Source organism: Neltuma alba, unplaced genomic scaffold (assembly GCF_004799145.2).
Source record: "Neltuma alba isolate B1F8T4 unplaced genomic scaffold, ASM479914v2 tig00010773_pilon, whole genome shotgun sequence".
In the NCBI taxonomy this organism is placed as follows: Eukaryota; Viridiplantae; Streptophyta; class Magnoliopsida; order Fabales; family Fabaceae; genus Neltuma; species Neltuma alba.
The window spans coordinates 269,104-287,924 of record NW_021635595.1 but is presented as its reverse complement, the minus strand read 5'-3'; the positions used below and the strand labels follow the sequence as shown (position 1 = coordinate 287,924).

Genomic DNA, 18,821 nt, shown 5'->3' with positions numbered 1-18,821 from the left:
ACGAGAGAAAATTTCAACAGTGTCTCGCAAAAAAAAAAACCTGTGAGAACCTTACTGAGATAAAGACAAATTTTAACTCTATATCTCATGAAAAGATTTCACAAGGGATGCTTTACTTTTTCAGTGAAAAACACCAATAGAAAATAAAGAAATAAAAAAAATTTACGGCGTTCTCACCAAAAGGAGGGGGGAAAAAAGCAATACATGTTAGTTTCCTTTCTTGGAAAGTACATTTATTCCATGGTTAAACATAAGCTCAAGAGCAGGTGAATATAACAATAAATGGAACGTAAAGGGATGTAAAAGGCAATGTCAAATTCTCCCCAAGCACACCATAATGCGTTAAGGACATTTCTGGGAGACTTGGACCCATTCGTCTCATAAAGATTTCTCTGTAATTTTCATCAATCTTTCTTTCCATCAGTGTTTGATTTTATGATGATTTTTACAATAGATACCAGAATGTGTGAGTGGGTGTGTGTGTTTCCGAGTGTGTTTCACTTTCTTTTCGTCTTCAACCTCGTTACGGTTACTTTTGCAATAACTGGAAATTTTCTGCATAATTTCATTTCGGTGGATCTTTACTTTTGTACCTGCTCGTAATTATTGCATCTACTCATAATTTCATTTTTGTATTTAATTATATGATATTCAGTAAATCAGTAAAATTTGAGCATTGTTATCTACTCAAAGGAATAATTCGAACACTGTTGGATAGATCTAATTTGAGTAGCTTTCTTGGTATATTCTCTTCGGTGTTAAATATATGATTTTGATCATAAATATAATATCTCAATTCACTTTATTTCTTAAATTTATACTTTTTTTTCCTAACTATCTATATTGATTACATATATTAAAAAGAGTTTCATCAAGAGGTAGTTCAAATGCAAATAATTAGAGAGCATATTTTAGAAAAGTAATACACATTTTTAACAAATAACTAACTTAACTAATTTTTTAATCTTTATAAATTAATTATCTAGTTTTTATAACAGATAGCCCTTCTATAGAATTTTGAGCCCACTGACATTATTTAAGAGAAACTGAATCTCTGCTAATAAACCCAACTATCATTGATCGTATTTCATGATTTTTACTAAGTGTATGGTTGTATTTTAATTTAATTCCAATTATATAATGAAATGTTATGCGCGTGACTCAATATTCAGCTACAACCACTTGATATTTCTTTTATACACACTCACTCGCTCTCTTTGGATTATAGGTTTTGGGCTGAGTATGATTACCATTTTATCTGCCACAATCAAACCTAATCATTTTTAGTTTAAGAATTAATTAAAACGATAAAAAATTGAGGAAAAGTATGACATCTCCTTTCTTATAATTTTACTCAATCTTTTTAATGTATCCTTTTAGTAGTTTAAACATCTACAATCAGATCCATATATATTTTTTAAGTGCCTAGTGTTTGGATAACATGAACTTATTTTAGTGTTCCTCAATCTAAAATGACCTGTAGTTACAACGAAGTCAAAACTAAAAGAGTTCTCCCAATATTATTTTTCTACGTACACATGAATTTACACTTGAGTCATCTTACAAATTTAAGTGGAACTTCAGCATATTTGATAAAATTAGAGTAGTATACAAATATTTATATGAAATATCTAATAAATATTTATAAAAATTTTAAGGTTATACATGGACTGAACTAAAATTTTTAAAGTTAAATTATAAATAGAAAATTAAAAATTAAAAGAAAGCATGAGGACTACAGTTGAGTTTGCAAACCTTAACTGTAAAGGTTGTAATATGAATACAGACAGGAAAAAAGACGGGAAACAAGAAAGGAGAAAGCTAATCATTTTAGTTTATCAGACATGATCAAAAGACCTAATTGTAATTCCCATTCTCTTTACAAATACTGTTCAACAAAGTTAAACCTTAACTGCTAAGGGAATTGTGTTTATTTATCTATTTATTAAGTAAAGGATTAATAATGATACCTACCTACTAATTAATTTGTCATTTCATGCATGAACAAGTACTGACGTAGCTAGACAGCTCAAAATTCGCAAACATTATTTCTTTTCCATTAGAATTTGTAAGCATGATTCAAACCGTTAACTTCCCCAACATGCAATATTTATATTTCCGTTTTATTTTATAAGATATAATAATATATAGTTTAATTTTAAATGATTTTTCATGATATATATTTAAAATTTTATGATATTTATGAGATCTTTCAAACAACACCCCTATTAAATTAAGGTTAAATTGTGCATTAAAAAATAGGGATAAATTTGGAGGGGGGTCAGAAAAAGACAGCTTATTGATCTACATGTTTTTGGAACTACTTGATCACTATTTTTTGAAACGAGGGGAATATAATAATAATAAAATTCTCACATTGATAGTACAGATCATACCCATATTCTTGTGAGTGGGACCAATTCGTAACGTTCGAAATAACCTTTGTTGGTTAAATATTTTTATAACAACTCGAACAAAATTTTGAAAGGAGCTTTAAAGATAATTACTAGACCCCATCAACTAACAACTAACTCTTCCCCAACTAAATAAGGCTCACGATTAATACTACTATATCCAATCTTTAATATAAGAGCAATGTTAAAGTTGGATTTGATTTTAAATACAAGTCCTCAATTCATATTGTCTGTCAAATTTATAATTTTTTTAAAAAGTATTTCTATTGATTACAAAGAGTTCCACCAAGGAGTAATTATAAACTTTTATGCACATGATTAAAAAAAATTTAGAAAGTTCAACATACATTTAAATAAACAACTAACTCAACTAATTTTATTAATATCTTCAAATTAGTTATCAAGTCCTTATATTATATTAAGGACCGAATTAAGGTGGTATTAAAACTCCAGAGAATTATTGTTCACTAATCCAACCATTAAAAATTAATAATTAAAGTTATTGAGTCAATCTACTATCGTAATCATAATCCATTTTATTTCAACAAATCAATGCTTAAGTTGTAGAAGTATAGTAACATTCAAGAAAATTAAAGCCAGTCCAGTTCAATTTCTTTAGCTTATTACCATTTACCAACCTAAGGTCAACCAAGTTAAATTGAAAAAAAATTTGAATGTTAAAATTAATTGGATTGGCTTTATTTTAGTGATAACTGGTTTGGGTGAATGCAGAACCGACACTAGGAATAATATATTACTAATAATAGCAATAAAATATATGCATATATGTATGTAATATACGAAAACCATAATTTTATGAAATGATGATTACAGAATTATAGATGATAGCACACTCCATAAACAAATATATATAATATATTATATATATAACACACTAGTGCAAATAGGTAAAAAGTGGAAATACAAATATATGATAGAGAGAGGTGGAAAAAGAAGAACAAAAGCACCTTCATATAGGGCCCATGGCATGTCCTCTCCAAAGACCCCAGCAAGGATGTGATTTCCATCTTCTCTCTCTATCTCTCTCTCTCTCTCTCTCTCTCTCTCTCTCTCTCTTCTCCGCAACTTCTTCATCTATATACTTATTCCTTCCTCACACACTCTCACATCTACCACCGCCATGTCCGGCGAAACCCCGACAGATTTGTCATCGTCATCGCGACCGGTCGCCGATCACCAGCAGCAGCAGCAGCAGCAAGAACAGGTAGCAGCTGCGGCGCCTTTGAGCCGGTACGAATCACAGAAACTGCGAGACTGGAAGACCTTTGGGCAGTATTTAAAGAATCAATCGCCGCCGGTACCACTTTCTCAGTGCAACTTCAATCATGTGCTGGATTTCCTTAGGTTTCTTGACCAATTCGGGAAGACGAAGGTCCATTCACACGGCTGTATCTTCTTCGGACAACCCGACCCTCCGGCACCATGTACCTGTCCACTCCGGCAGGCTTGGGGAAGCCTGGATGCAATCATCGGGAGGCTGAGAGCCGCCTATGAGGAGCACGGCGGCTCGGCCGAGACAAACCCCTTCGGGAGCGGAGCAATTCGGGTGTATCTGCGTGAAGTAAAGGAGTGCCAATCAAAGGCAAGAGGGATTCCATATAAGAAGAAAAAGAAGAGAAGGATCCAACTGAAAGGAAATAATACTGATCAGAATAATCAGACTGCAGAGGCTCTCAAGCAATTGGCTTCTTGAGAAAATGAATGGTAATTTTGTCTTTAAAGCTAAGCCTTACCCCTTTCAGAAACTTACACCACCATCTCATATATGTGTTTCATATTATTGCACCAAAATTTAAATTTTTTTTTTTTTGTGTGTTAAGACATCAGTTTCACTGTCTGATTTTTTGAAAAAGTTAACTAATTCTTGAAACTATACTGAGGAAATAATTAAATTTGAAGCTGTAACAAACAAGTCTGAAGAATCCTGGGTGCGAGGATACCGTTTTTGTAGTGAGGAAACCCTAGAATCTGCTGACTCAAAACCCTAATCTTCAATGTAGGGAGATTGAGAGAAGTGGGGAAGAATGGTTTACAAGAATATTTTACTTATATAGCTGTATGACTGAGATTACAATGATTAGACGGGAAACAAAAACTCTTTCTCTCTGTTTCTCTTTCTTCTCCCTCTCTCTCCTATCATTCAAATCACTGTTGATTCATTTCCCTAATTGAATAGTCTCATAGTCATTTACTTTTCACTAATAATTTTGGGCCTTTTCTGATTCTGTTAGATTTCTTGTGTTCCCCATGGCTCCATGCTATACATATCATATATGTGCGTGTGTATGCTGCATTGTAAGTTTTTTACATACATGGACAAAATCAAATATAGTGAAATTCCTGATCTTTTGGCCAAGTGTAATGCAAAAATTCAAAATTTGAGACTTTTGTTTTTAAATTTCAGTGAAGTCAACATATATATACTCCTTCCTGTTTTCATTTCTGTATCAATGAAAATAATTAAAAACATTAAAATTGTTATAAAATTCAAGTAATTTTCAATATTACCTCTTAACCATCCTAAACTCCAACATTAATTATATTATTTTCTACTTTTACTGATTTCGCTTATTAAATATGAGCATATGAAAAAATATTTAATACACCTTAAATCTATCAAATTTTTTATGAAAATGATGAAGAACACCTCCTAGAATATATCCTTTATATGTGACTAGAAGCATACACATTGTTTTATTATTTGCAGAGAGTGTGGTCCATGGAAGAAATTAAAGGAAATTAATATTGAAAGAAAACACCATCATTGACTAATGTTTGGTTTCGTTGTTTTATAATAAATCTTTGGTACAGGCATTAATTGTTTAATTTGTTCAATGTAAGCACTTTTAGAATGGCTGAATATAGTCCCTAGTTAGTGCGTGTGAAGAAGCTAGTGGTTAACGACATATTATCATTTTTTATTGTCCACGCATATATCTATATACTTTGAATCATTAGAATGTTTATGTATTGCTTTTTACATATAAGCTTTTTTAGGCCCTCGTAGTGTCTCACTAGATATGCTAGTTTGGATTTGTTATCCCATTGATGAAAAAAAGTCCAAATAACAAACAACAAATGTTGTCTAAAGGAAGAAAGGGAAGAGAGAGAATGTCCAATAATTGGAACTTTGTCTTACTGGGTAAAAGCAAAAAAAAAAAAAGTATATGAGTATATAAATTATTACCTTGGATTATACTCTGATATACTTATGGAAATTCTCAAGTAGCCAGAAGATGATACTATCAAACAAAGAATTTGAGTATGTTTTTGGTTAAGAAAAAAGAAATATTAAACTCAGTCATATTTGACATTTTAAAAACAAAACTTGATTATTGCATGGATATTTGAACAAAGGGGCAAATTATATTTATGTCAGAAAATAAGAGGAAGCTTAAAACACACTGCATGCATATATGGCATTGCACAAGATGAGTTTTTGATCTAATGGTTAAATTCTAAAAGAAATTTACGACATTGTAACTTTTTTTTTGTTACAAATTAATAAAGCAAAATCTTAAAAGTAAGAGCTATAAAAAGAAAAAGGAAAAATATATATAGATAACGAATTCAATCTAACTACTATAGTGATATCAACGAGTGCTTTGGATGCATACAAAAGCAATTACATAATACATCACTAATATGACACCTGGATCGCACATCTTTTTCTTTCTTTTAGTCAACAAAATGTCGAGAGCCAGAGGCATCATATATATTTTTAGGTCAAACAAAGGTATCCCCAAGTCATATTAGACTTGAAACTAATCTCTTTCGAGCTTAGAGTGGTTAAGGAATGGTCATCCTAACAAGTGTGTTTCTCAAGATTCAAACTTATGTTTTTCTCTTTACGGAGGTGAGGCCGCTACCACCTCAATGTATAATTCTAAATATTTAGAATTATATATATAGGGATTATTGTCCAGAAATAATTGAATAAATAGATAGAGCATGGATCCATGAAGATTTCTAACGTTTTAGAAGGTTTTTTTCCTAGCTAGTAATTTCAGAAACTACTAGTTAAATATGCACTTTTGAAATTGTCTCCAACTGTACATTCATATATAGAATGCAACTAAATTGGCTGAAATGGCTTTATAGTCAGAGATTCTGTGCAATGAGTTAATATGAACCCTCATCAAAAGATACATAGCACTTATAATTATTGGTACACTAATGAGAATCCAAAGTATTTGGGATTCTTTACTTGCATATTGCCTTCCTTTGACTGTTTCCTTCATACCCAAATCATTCAAGTTTATCATAACTCACTTATAAGTATGTTTTATATAAGTCAAGATAAAACTCTTCTTATATACTTATCTCGAATCTGTAAAATTATGATTAAAAAATTGTTTATAAGCCATTACAAATGAGTCCTATATCTCCACAATCTGAATCGTTTTACAAGTTTTTTTGGGGGGGGGGGTTGCCCTTTTTAAGGGAAAGCATTAGGTTTCTTGTATTTGTTTCTGAAGATTTACAGTTTGCTCTAACATATTTGCAGCTTATGTACTTAGACTTTAATACCACACTGCATTTTTACCTTAAACCATCGCAAGCTTAAGTGCACATGCTGCCTACTCAGCTTGTCATCTTGTCCTTCTGAACCCAAAACCATCCAAGTTGTGTGGGATGTGTATGCTGTTTATGTGTTTTTCCTATCGACTTCTGTTGTCCATTTTCTTGTGGTGTTTTGAAGAAAATGCTGCTTTTTTTTAATCTTTATATCTGAAAAACTCAAGCTCACCTTGTATTATGATTAGTGTTTATTTGTTGTGTTCTTGTGTTCTGTTGTTTCTGGTCTGGCTTATATATTCCTGCTGCTGTACCTTTTTTAAGTTTCTTTTCTTTCTTTCCTTTTTTTGTTTTTGTTTGCATGTTAATATGGATGAATGGTAAAGTGATTATGAGTCTCTCAAAATTTTAATGATAGACTATTTGTATCATAATTTTTATATAACTTCTAATTCTTTTTTAATTATGAGGACGTTCTTGTCCATCCAGAGAATGTTTAACCTTTGCTTACACACACTGCGATCTACTGGATAATCAGTATCCAATTCATTGCTTTTAGTTTATCCTTCATAAGAATTAAGCTTTGGTTTTCATTATACGTGTGTATCTTCTCTTTTGGCTCTAGTTTATATTATAGTTTGGTTAATACAGTTGTGAGCCGAAGAAAATTATAGTTATGTAGCACAAAAAACAATTTTTCCCATATATGTATACTGTGGTGGGTAAGCGGATTCGAATAGAGAACATAATAAAAAAGAATTAGAAGTTATTTAACTTTTGTTTTTCCCCTTTTGTGTTCATCGATTGACTATTGAATAGAGAACATAATTTATAGATAATTAAATAGATCCCATTGTGTGTGTGTGTTTTGGTATAGCTTTGCAGCAAAGCAAGTTACAAAAATTGCTTCCAAAATTTCACACACACACACACTAATCGATGTCATCCTTCCATCAATAATTTATGCAAAATGAATAAGGAGTCAAGGTTGGTAATCTATAATCTCTATAATTGGCATCCAATGCATAACTAATTTGACTAGCTTCCCAATTATTTATAAAGATGCAGCCTCATTTTCAAGAGACTTTGATGTTTTTGAATGCCCTACATGGAATTTGATGGTATTGATTTTTTGATGAGCTAAATGAATATATTATCTTCAGTCTTTAATATAAAAATTAGTTGGAAATTAAATTTGATCCTAAATATAATATTTCAATCTATTTTAATCCCCATATTAAGGACTGAAGGTAGCATATAACAATATTTATAAGGGACTATCTGAAATAGCAATCAAAGTGATTGCATACACTACCTCTAATTCTTAATATAAGGGCTAGATAATTAATTTGGGGATATTAGAAAATTAGTTAAGTTGGTTATTTGTCACAAATATATACTAATTTTCCTAAAATATCCTTTTCAATAATGCATTGGATGATTGAAATTATTCCTTAGTGGGATCTCCTTACAATCAATATATAAGAATATTTTGGGGAAGGATAAAAGACAAAGTACACTAAGGTTTTATATTTAAAAATAAATTTAACCCCAACTAACTTTTATATTAAGAACAGGAGATAGTATTACATTTAAAAGGGAAATGGCAGGAGAGATAATAAATGTAAAAGGACAAAAAAAAACAATAGATGCACAATAGTGTTCTTTTTTGTATTAGTTCTCTTCTAATACAAAAATCAGTGTTTGTATGTTACTTCTAATTCAGACCTGGCGCACACCATTTTTTTTTTAAACTTTCCCGATCTTGTTTAGATGACCTAAACTTTATTTGCTTTTCTTAATATGTTTGATTTCGAGTTGATATTTCATAGATTATTTTCTGTCTACATCCAGATTTTGTTGTTGTTTACAATAAAAAAAAATAAAAATATCTTCACTAATCTAAATCAATTATGAATATATATTTTAAATTAAAACAGCTGAGTAGAAAAATTGAACGAATTATGTAGCCTTCATGCATTGAATGAATTGCTCAATCCGAAAGAAAATTTAGTAAATGAATGAGATTCTGGTAGTTATCACATTTACATCTTACCTAGTTTCCTATATTTTTCTATATTTTTCTTCTCTTTTTATGTTTTTGATGCAATTATATATCTGATATATGTATGTATGTATGTATGTATGTATGTATGTATGTGATCCTGTCTAACTGTGAATAACTCTTCCCAACTGAGGATTTGCTCTATATATCCGAATGCTCAGTGATTTTTTTTCATTTTGTGTGATAAATTGATCCTCAATGAATAAGATACTAGGTATCCTCATTATTTATTCCTGACAATACCAATGTTCATAACTAATGAATAACATTGTTCCAGACAATATATATACTACTTCCAGTCCTAACTATAAAACCTTATTTGTAATCTACAAACGAGGTCTTATAATTAGGATTGGAGGTATGGGTGAATGACAAATTTTACTATACCTTTGTCATCTGTCAAGTTCTCAGATTATTAAGAAATCTCATGGTGATTCACTTTTCACGCAGGAGTTACGTACGTAAGAACGTACCAAATGAAAGAGAGGTAAATGTTAGAAGAAGAAGAAAGGAACTAGTGACAGAGCTTTAAGGGGTCGCATCATGCAGATAGATCGAGCTTCGATCATGTCTGCAAAATTGGTCCCAGAAAATATGTAGAGCAGTTCGTGTCACCAGTAAATTAGTGTAGTCTCAGAATAATCTGCTCGCCATCAAAGTATATATATTATATATAGTCAATATATATACATATATTTGAGACACTGTACAACATTGTATGTTCTCGTTACGTGTTAGAGCTAGAAACTATTCATACTGCAACGTATTTGTTTCATGATGCTCTCTCATTGTCTGTCTAACTAGCTTCCAAAATAATGAGCTTTCAAACTTTTATTACTTCCAGCATGTGTGTGTGTCTAAGGCTCTAAACCATAACTTATAGCACCCTTGTGTCATGTTTTATACTTATTACAATATTAAGAATGGCGATGCATGTACAGGGAATGTGGATCTGAAGTCGAAACCTCTAAAGTTAGTGAAGATGTTGAGTGCTAATATCTATATGTTCCTCTTTATTACAGTGTGTGTGTGTGTGTGTGTGTGTGTGTTGGGATCTGATTGCCACATAGCACTTTTGTGCTGTTATAAACTAGTATATTTAATTAATTTGAACCATGAAAATCTAGTTGGGATGAAAATATAATACTACTTTTAGTCCTTAATATAAGATTTGGTTAACTAATTTGAATAATTAAAAAATTAATTTAGTTAGTTATTTGTAATAAAATAGTGTTGTTTTTTAATTTCTAAAATACCTTGCTAATCATATGTATTAAGCTCAAACTATTATTTGATAAAACTTTTAACATATGCAACTACTATAAGATTACTTTAGGAAAAACAGATAAATGTGAGAGACAAATGAATTAAAATCTTATATTTAAAATCAAATTAGATGTCAAATTAACTTTTATAGTCCTCCAGTTCTAAATATAATACCCTTATATACACTAATATAAATATCTTATATTAAACCAGAGGAGTATTGAAGACCGGATATAGTATAAAATTGACAGGAGTTGCATTTTTATGAGTTGAGTACTATTGCTTTGTTCTCAAATTTCGTGTAATATATGTACTAAACACAACGTACCCAATTGCTCCCTCAATTTCTTTCTATGTGTATTTTAAGATTTTATCATTAGTTGAAAAATAGGGCTTAGGAACATTTTGCCCCACTAACTGTTGGTGAAGGAACTGTAAGTATCCGAAATTTTTAAGCTTAATGTCGTTCAAAAAGTGTAAAAAATGAGCGATATCACGCTTTGGGTTAAAAATATTAACAGTTAATGTTAGTTTTTTTTTTTAATAGAAAAGGCATCATTGCTAATTTTTTAACAATTTTGAAACAACGTTGAGCTAAAAAAAAGCTTCTAAATACCCATGCTTCTTCACGAATATTTTCAAGACAAAAATTAAGTGGATTTATTGAATTTAGTTAAGGCTTTTCATTGTGGATACGACTTGAAAAGCGTAGTCTTAGCACCGATCATGGGGAATACGGGCAAATTGATACAAATTTTTTCAGTTCTTTAATCCTAATACTGTTTATTTTAAATGATGCTTGTTATTTGAAAATTAAACTTGATATGTCAAGACTTAAAAATATTTTATCAATATTTAAAATTTTAATATTAACATTTTTTGCTAATGACGTTAAGATTAAATGATCAAGAAGATGCTCTATAAATTTAAAGTATCGAAATAAAATATTATGTAAAGTTAAACAGCTCATGGACTTTTGCCACCTTAAATTTAACATTGCACAGAAATTTTAAACTTTTAAGAAAAGAAAGCAACCCACCCATCTCATTGTGCATAAAAGAAATAATAAATTATTTCAAATCACAATACTAATTAAATAGTGATCAAAAAATGAATTTCATATAAATAAATTATTTTATTAATTCTTCGTCAAATATTTAATTTAAATAGTGATCAGAAAAAATGTTAAATTGATAAGGCTACCCTTAATCTAACTCAATAATACTTGAATTTGTTTTGGTAATATCGGAAGCCATGTTGATATGTTAAAAAGAGAATTACTATAACTCTGAACCTTTTCATGAGTGGGTTTAATTTTTTTTAATAAACCACACTTCAAAAATGTTTAGACATTTAATACGTTTTAAATATTTTATCTTTAATTAATTACTTGTCCCTTTTATCTCTCTTTTTTAAATAAGGGTGTCTTGAAAAATTAAATTACATTTTTTACATACTTAATGTTTCAACCAACTTTTTAATTTACACGACTAAATTATCTGAAACTTATATTTAAAAAAAAAAAAAACCAAAGAGGAAACACTGGTGTTGCGTGCTACTAGTGAGTGCGTGAGAGTATTTCAATGAGTTAATCACATATTGTGTGTGGGGTGTGAATGCGACCTTCATGCTTCTTCTTCCTTGGATTACATGGAAATATATTCAGCCTTTTTGCTCAATCTAACTTGGCTCACTGTTTCTCCTCTCTTGCAAATCTACCTTGACTTCTTTGAAGTTAAATAATTCCATCCCAGCCTTCCCTAATGATCCTGATTTGGCTCATAAAGAAACTCATTCAATTCAATCCAAAAATATACCCGATGAATATGATAACCACCCACATCAATTCAACACAAGTCAAAAATGCGAAGTGGATCATATGTCATAACTACTCTAAATAATAATCATCCTGCAATAACGAATGCCTCTGAAATACTGCTTGCAACAAGTGGTTGCATGCATAAACAGTTGATACTCTACTCAAATTTTATTATAAGATAATCACGTGCAGAGTCAGACAGATTCTGGGATGACGAAATGGTTATACATTGTGAAATACTGTATCCGGGCCCCGGATTAGGCGAGAACAGTAGCTGAATTAGTTCATAATGGGCTACCTAATCACAAAGATTGTCCCCCCCCCCCCAAAAAAAAAAAAAAAAAAAAAACAATTGAAGCTAAATAACAAATAAAGGCCAACTAAAAGAATACATAATAAATTCTTGTTTGAGGATTCCCCCATGACAATATCAACTGATATTATATGTACTTGTTAATAGCCACATCAGGATGCCATAGCCTTCCGACCAAGGAACATCAATCCCTCCCCCTCTGGGCTAGCTATATATATCTGCAGCAACCAACAAATTTGTAAGGATGATTTAGAAGCAATCAACAAACTAGGAATTAACAATCCATCCATTTCCTAGAAATACTTCAAGATAACTATACGCCCCATAATCTTATAAATCCTTTCTAATTTTGAAGCATCAATTTTTACTCCGCAGGGCAAATGATTTTGATTTCAGAAATGAAGCAGAAAACACAAGTTCAAACAACTATGACTGTAAAAACAAGTAACATGTCCTCAAGAAATAACAGTCATTCATTAGCAGCTGGGTGATAGACAACAACACAAAACCAAATGAAAAATATAGTGAATTGAGCAAAATGGTTTTTCAGAGCTTGAATCCCAGGTGTAGAAGCAAAGGAGGGAAAAATCTGCTATCAAAATTTTTCTTTCCTCATTTTATTTGGATACTGAGAATTTTTTTCTGTTTTTAACTTCAATCTCTGAAACCCACTGTTTGTAAACTGGTCAACACTTAATATGAGAAGATCATAAACCCCAATTGAACTTAACCTCAACATAGAAAGTTAAAAGAAAATTGACCTTGATATCAATAAAACAAGATATCTCCGACGATTTAGCATTTCCAATACATGCATCAGGATATTCCAGAAACTTGCAATATAAAGGAAAAAGATAACAAAACTTATCATGGGCATCAGCATATAAATTCCATTCCAATTTCAAACATGAAGAACAATCACTAATTTTTCATCCTAGCCATGACAGGCATCATAAACAAATAAAATATAACACAATCAAAAATAAAATAAGATTCCAAAGGTTCCAAAATCTTTCCAAATAAAATATAAAAACCTCTATAAAACCAATGAATAACTAAAGACTCGGGCATAAATCTCCAAGACTCTCTTCCCAATTGATGAGATTCAAGTTCCCAAATGCACGAATCACATCCATAAACACCATATTGCTTTAAGAAACTAATAGCTTGAGGGACACTGATTTGAGACCTAAACAAAATGGAAAACAGGAAAGGAAAACCAATGGGGCAAAACAAGATTAAGGCAAGGGATCAGAGGCCGATCAAATTGAAGGTAGTTAAAGACACCATGAATCTGTAGAACACAAGCTTATCACACTCTCTCTCTCTGTATAGGACCATTCCAAAGGTACAAGTTATAATAATGTAGCCAAAATGCAAACTCATCTCACTACTTTGAATTCAAACCAGATACATCTAAATGACTGTCTCAACACTTCCCAAATTTTCTGACTACCTACCCCATAGTCAAGAGAATCTATTGTTGTTATGTAGCAATTTCACAACAGGAAAGAGAATCAACCTACAAACAGTTCCTTTTAGATCTTGATCCCCGTTCAGAACTACCCTTTTTACATCCGTACTTAATTCTTAGAATCGATGATTCAACCCTGTCCAGATGGCCCAACAGCAACAAGGAAGCAATCTAAGCCCAACAGCAACAAGGAAGAAATCTAAGAGTCCATCAATTAATTCCTACCACGTCATAAACTAAAACCACAATTGCAATATAAGAGACTTGAAAAGTCAAAAGAAATTTTTGGAGATCCCTATATCAGAGTTGCGGAGTATGAATCCCACAAGTGCTCAGACCCAGTTTAAATTATCTCAAGAAAACCTTCCTCAATCAGGATTCATTTTAAGCAAAGTATAATGTAAGTTGCCAGATTAAACAAGCACTACTACACTCTTTGTGCAAATCGATGCAAACTCAAATATGGTTGCCTATGGCTATTATATGTGTTGGACAAAACTGCAACTCAAATTGGAAACTTTAACCTTCATTTGATTACATATCAATCCGATTCAATTTGAGTAACCTGCTCTCTGCCTCTCAGGCTGTGTTTGGACGTTTTAAAAAGACGAAATGCAGTGGTTATTAAAGAGGTCTGAAATGAAATGAAGTGGGAAGAGTGGGAGTTAACCCCTACAATATTTGGATGTTTCCCAAGAGAAAAAGATAGCAGTTTCCTTCCTATTGTTTTAAGAGTTACACTGAGAATCAAGGGAGAGGGTGGAAAACTTCCAACAGGATTCTCAATCATGCTATTTCCTTCAATGCAGAGGAAAGGTAAAAAGGCACTAGAGCATAACAACAAGTGGTTCAAACGGTATGGCACTTGTTATTCTCAAATAAAATCTTACACTCAAGTCTTGATAGTGAAGAAAACTGTCATTGGGAAAACTTTAAATCCATGTTGTCTGACTCAATTTGCTTCAGATTAGTCAGGGAATATCCCATCCTAACCCACCGCAGCCCATTAAAAATCATCTGAACAATGGCTTTGGTTTGATTGCTGCCTCACTTCCATAATGCTTCAACATGGAAGATAGATTACAGTAACAGAACACCACAACTGGTTCTGCCTCAAACAGAATGTAAAACGTGTATTTACAGCCACGGAAAGGTGGCGTTTAATATAAAGAGCTCCAAATACGAGGAATTTCTAACACCACTTTTACTGTAAAGTGCATACCCATACAATTAGTCGAACATTTTAGGAATAAGAAAATGTACCAGACACGATTTGTTATATTAGAAATATAACATCATTCAAGTATCAGCTATTATCCATAATGAAATTATTACCCAAAAACTAAACTTGCTCTCTCAGTCAATGCACAAGTTAAAAAACAGTACAAGAACCATCTGATAGTCAGTTCCCCTGATAGGAAGCCTCAAAAAACAAAAGGGACTGAAGCAAGTCGATGGTATATTATTCTACATCAAAATTGACTAATTAATGCTGTACTGTCGCAATTTTCAAGCAATATTTACCAGGAAACTTGATAGAATTTTAGGATTAATCACTACCGTTTTAAAGCTCAAAACATTAGTACAACCTCCAGTCAGTAAAAAGTCAAAGCCAATCAAATTCCAAACAATAGATCATTGATACAAGATGTCACTTCGGACCGTGAGATAGGACATCCAAACTTGAGTATATGTACACAGACAATAAAAGGAAAACAGCAAAATAACGAGAGCGAATCTCACAATCCTGCTGCTACCTGTCATGCAATAATCAGTCGCTTCATAGACCTTGACCCAATTTCTTTTCTAAACTTTACCGTAAATGGAAGTAAAAATAAACTAATGTCCTTCACTTTTGAGTCTTAAAATACCTAAACTTGCCACGCAAATGCTACGCCACCTGAACTTTAAAGAAGCGGCTCGCATTTTATATTGAAATAAAGTTCTCAGATAAACATGACGATAAACTATGACGATGTCTCCATCAAAAAGTAATAAAGCTCACTACTTGGGTTTGGATAAATAGAAGGAGAATGAAACAAATATTTCATAACATTAATTATTATTTTCTCAAGTCCATGATCTAACATAATAAAAAACTCCATCTAACAAACAAGCTAATTGGGAAATCCCATAGCGACCAAACATCCCTCTGTTTAAAAGGCAGACATAACATCTTCCGTTAGATTTTAAAACAATACCAAGAAGCATGCTCTAACGTCAAACAAAAGATCAAACATCAAGCATAAACAAGAAAAATCTAAACTTTTATCTCACCATTAGACCCAGATCTCTTGCCACGCTTTATCCTCTCCAGCTGAACCTGTGTGTCCATAAACATCTGCATCCTCTGTACTTCGAGATCTTTAGCAAACTGCATCCTCTGTTTTTCCAAATCCACCATCTGCCTCAGCTTTTCCCTCTCCACTCTCTCATACATTTCTCCAAACCTCTCTATCGCCTTTGCCAATCTCCTCATCCCTTCTCTTTCCCTCTCCCCCTCCTCAACCTCACTTCCCCTCTCATCTTCTTCCTCGTCCTCCTCCTCCACTTCGTCATCATCCTCATCAGCCTCTGCTGCTGCTGCCGCTGCTGCCACAGCTGAATAATTCCTCCTAAAATACCCATCATCCAAAGCCGTCACGGCAGACCGCTTCTGCGGCAGTGCCACAGATGCTAGCACAGCAGTCACCGGCGGGGACTGGGTTTTACGATACGGCAACGGCAGAGCCACCGGAGGCGACGGGGATGACTTTTTCGAATTATAATTGGACCCAATCAAAGCATCCAACCGTTCAAAAAACGGCCAAGAGGAGGTGACATTCCCATCGGAGTTCACAACCCTAGCCTTCTCAACCTTATACTTCTTCTTAATAGTATCAATTCGATTCTTACACTGGACATCAGTACGGTGGGTTTTCTTCGTATGACCATGTAAAGCGTTCACGGCGTCCGCCACGTCCTGCCAGTCCTTCTGCCGAAGATTCCCTTTGTTCAACTCCAGGAATCGCCGGCCCCAGGCGTCGACAAGGGTGGAAGTAGCCTCCTCGCTCCAACAATCTTCCCGGACCGGCATCGGACGGTGATTGGTCGCCGGCGGCGTCAGCCCATCTTGCAAATCCGCCATCAACAACAGCAGAGAACAGAAATCAACCCCAGGAATAGATCAGGGATCGGAGAACTTGAATCACAAAAAGGGTCAGAGAACAGAGAGAGAAACGGAGAGAAAAAGAAGAAGAGAGACAGGCGTCGACGAAGAAAGGCGCGCAGGACGCATGAGAGAGGGAGAGAGATAGGAAAGAGAGAGAAAGGCGAAAGAGAAGGGTGGGTGAGAAGGCGAAAGATAATTCGGTACGGTCGAGCCGATGAGGTCGCCGGGGAAGGGCGCGTGTAGTTGGGGGAATCCATAGGGCGCGAGTGGCTGGCGTCATCGGATGGTACCGGCTCGGCTTGATCGGCACTACACTCAAATCCAAAAAGACAAATCTTTTAAAAATTAAAAGAGAAATTTGATTATCTCAAATTTTTTTAATTTTAACAGAGGGTAGCGTGCTGGCTTGATCATCGTTTCCGTTGGCTGAGGTTGAGGATTACATTTTGGTGACGGCCAGAAGGAAAGAGAGAGCGGTTAGGTCCAACGGATTGGTCCTCCGGACGCGTCTTTACTCTCCGTGCCTAACAAAGTCGTCGCTTGCTTAGGTTTTTTTTTTTTTTTTTTCCCAATATGGATAATTACCTCTCCGTTCTTTCCCGCCCTTCCCCGTCATGAAATGACATAGACTAGAACAACTATATTCCTAACAATTTTTTTGGTCAATTATTACTAACTCAATTTGGTATAAGTATTTTAGACTTTTATTATTATTTAGTCGTTAATATAAGGCTTAATTATTAAGTTTGTTTTGATCATAAATATAAGACCTATTTTTTATATTTATTAATTTTTTTTAAATTATCCCTATGAATATTCTCTTAACTATAATTAAGCAGGAGAGGGAGGATGGATATTAAGGAAAATGATTATGGTGTTTTAGAAAAAACATGTCATATTTTTCATAATTAACTAACTTACCTAATTTTTTTAATTTAATTAAATTAATTAAGTAAGTTTTATATTAAGGATCAGAAGAGTATTTAAGTAAATGCTTAGCAATTTGTAATCTCTTTCCACTGCATTAAAATGGTTATCTAGGTCTTCATATTTTTAAGCATATTGACTTAACACCCTTAAATAGAATTATGAGAACTGTTAATCAGGACTAATGTGGCTTACATAAAAGAATCAAAACCAAAAAAATTTTAAAAATTTGGGTTTGACCTTACAAAAAATAATGTGAAGGGGTGACAGACTATAGAGGACGAAAAATAAACTTTGATTGTTAAAATCCACCAAGTGCTTCTCTGTAGTTGAGATAAAACTCTCATCATATATTTAATCTGTATTTCATAGATCAAAGAGTTGTTTTTAAAAGATATTGCATTTGATTTCATACTTTATTTCCGAATCTAATTTCATCTTTTTGAAATGAATTAAGCAAGATTATATTGTTTCACTTAACTTCTCTAGTTATGTATCTAAACTGATGACATTCATGAGCATTAGTTTAGAAATACACCCTATATAATATAAATATCAATTTTGGAGTATGATTAAAAATATTTAAACATTCGCTTATAATTATCATGGTTTTCTTTTTAGTTTTTTTGGGGGGGGGTATAAGTTCAATTTTTTTAATCAATAATCATCTCTTTTTTTTTTCCATTTGAGGGGGAAAAAAGGCCAGGTACTAAAAGTGTATCACGCACACGGGTTGTCTGTGTTGATAAGCTTAAGCTTAACACGGGGAGATGAAAAGATCTCACGATCAAAACAACATTGATTCATATGCATGGCAAATTTTTTCTTTTTAGCAATGATGTATAAGATGAAC

At 32.8% G+C, this 18,821-nt stretch overlaps 2 protein-coding genes across 2 annotated transcripts; one reads left to right on the top strand and one right to left on the bottom strand.

Moving 5' to 3' along the window:
• Positions 1-3,395: 3,395 nt before the first annotated feature.
• LOC114758913 (protein LIGHT-DEPENDENT SHORT HYPOCOTYLS 10-like) lies at positions 3,396-9,855 on the top strand. The gene is made up of 2 exons (XM_028948019.1): positions 3,396-4,139; positions 9,469-9,855. Exon 1 carries the CDS (start codon positions 3,556-3,558, stop codon positions 4,126-4,128), a length of 573 nt encoding a protein of 190 aa, XP_028803852.1. The 5' UTR covers positions 3,396-3,555; the 3' UTR covers positions 4,129-4,139; positions 9,469-9,855.
• A 2,392-nt stretch (positions 9,856-12,247) lies between these two features.
• On the bottom strand, positions 12,248-17,484 carry LOC114758911 (trihelix transcription factor ASIL1-like). Its single transcript, XM_028948017.1, has 2 exons — positions 16,168-17,484; positions 12,248-12,634 (listed from the first exon to the last, which is right to left on the bottom strand). Exons 1-2 carry the CDS (start codon positions 17,015-17,017, stop codon positions 12,621-12,623), a joined length of 864 nt encoding a protein of 287 aa, XP_028803850.1. The 5' UTR covers positions 17,018-17,484; the 3' UTR covers positions 12,248-12,620.
• Positions 17,485-18,821: the final 1,337 nt, after the last annotated feature.

Coding starts and splice junctions, on each gene's coding strand:
- LOC114758913 (XM_028948019.1), top strand. CDS start 3,556: ATGTCCGGCGAAACCCCGACAGATTTGTCATCGTCATCGCGACCGGTC.
- LOC114758911 (XM_028948017.1), bottom strand. CDS start 17,017: ATGGCGGATTTGCAAGATGGGCTGACGCCGCCGGCGACCAATCACCGT.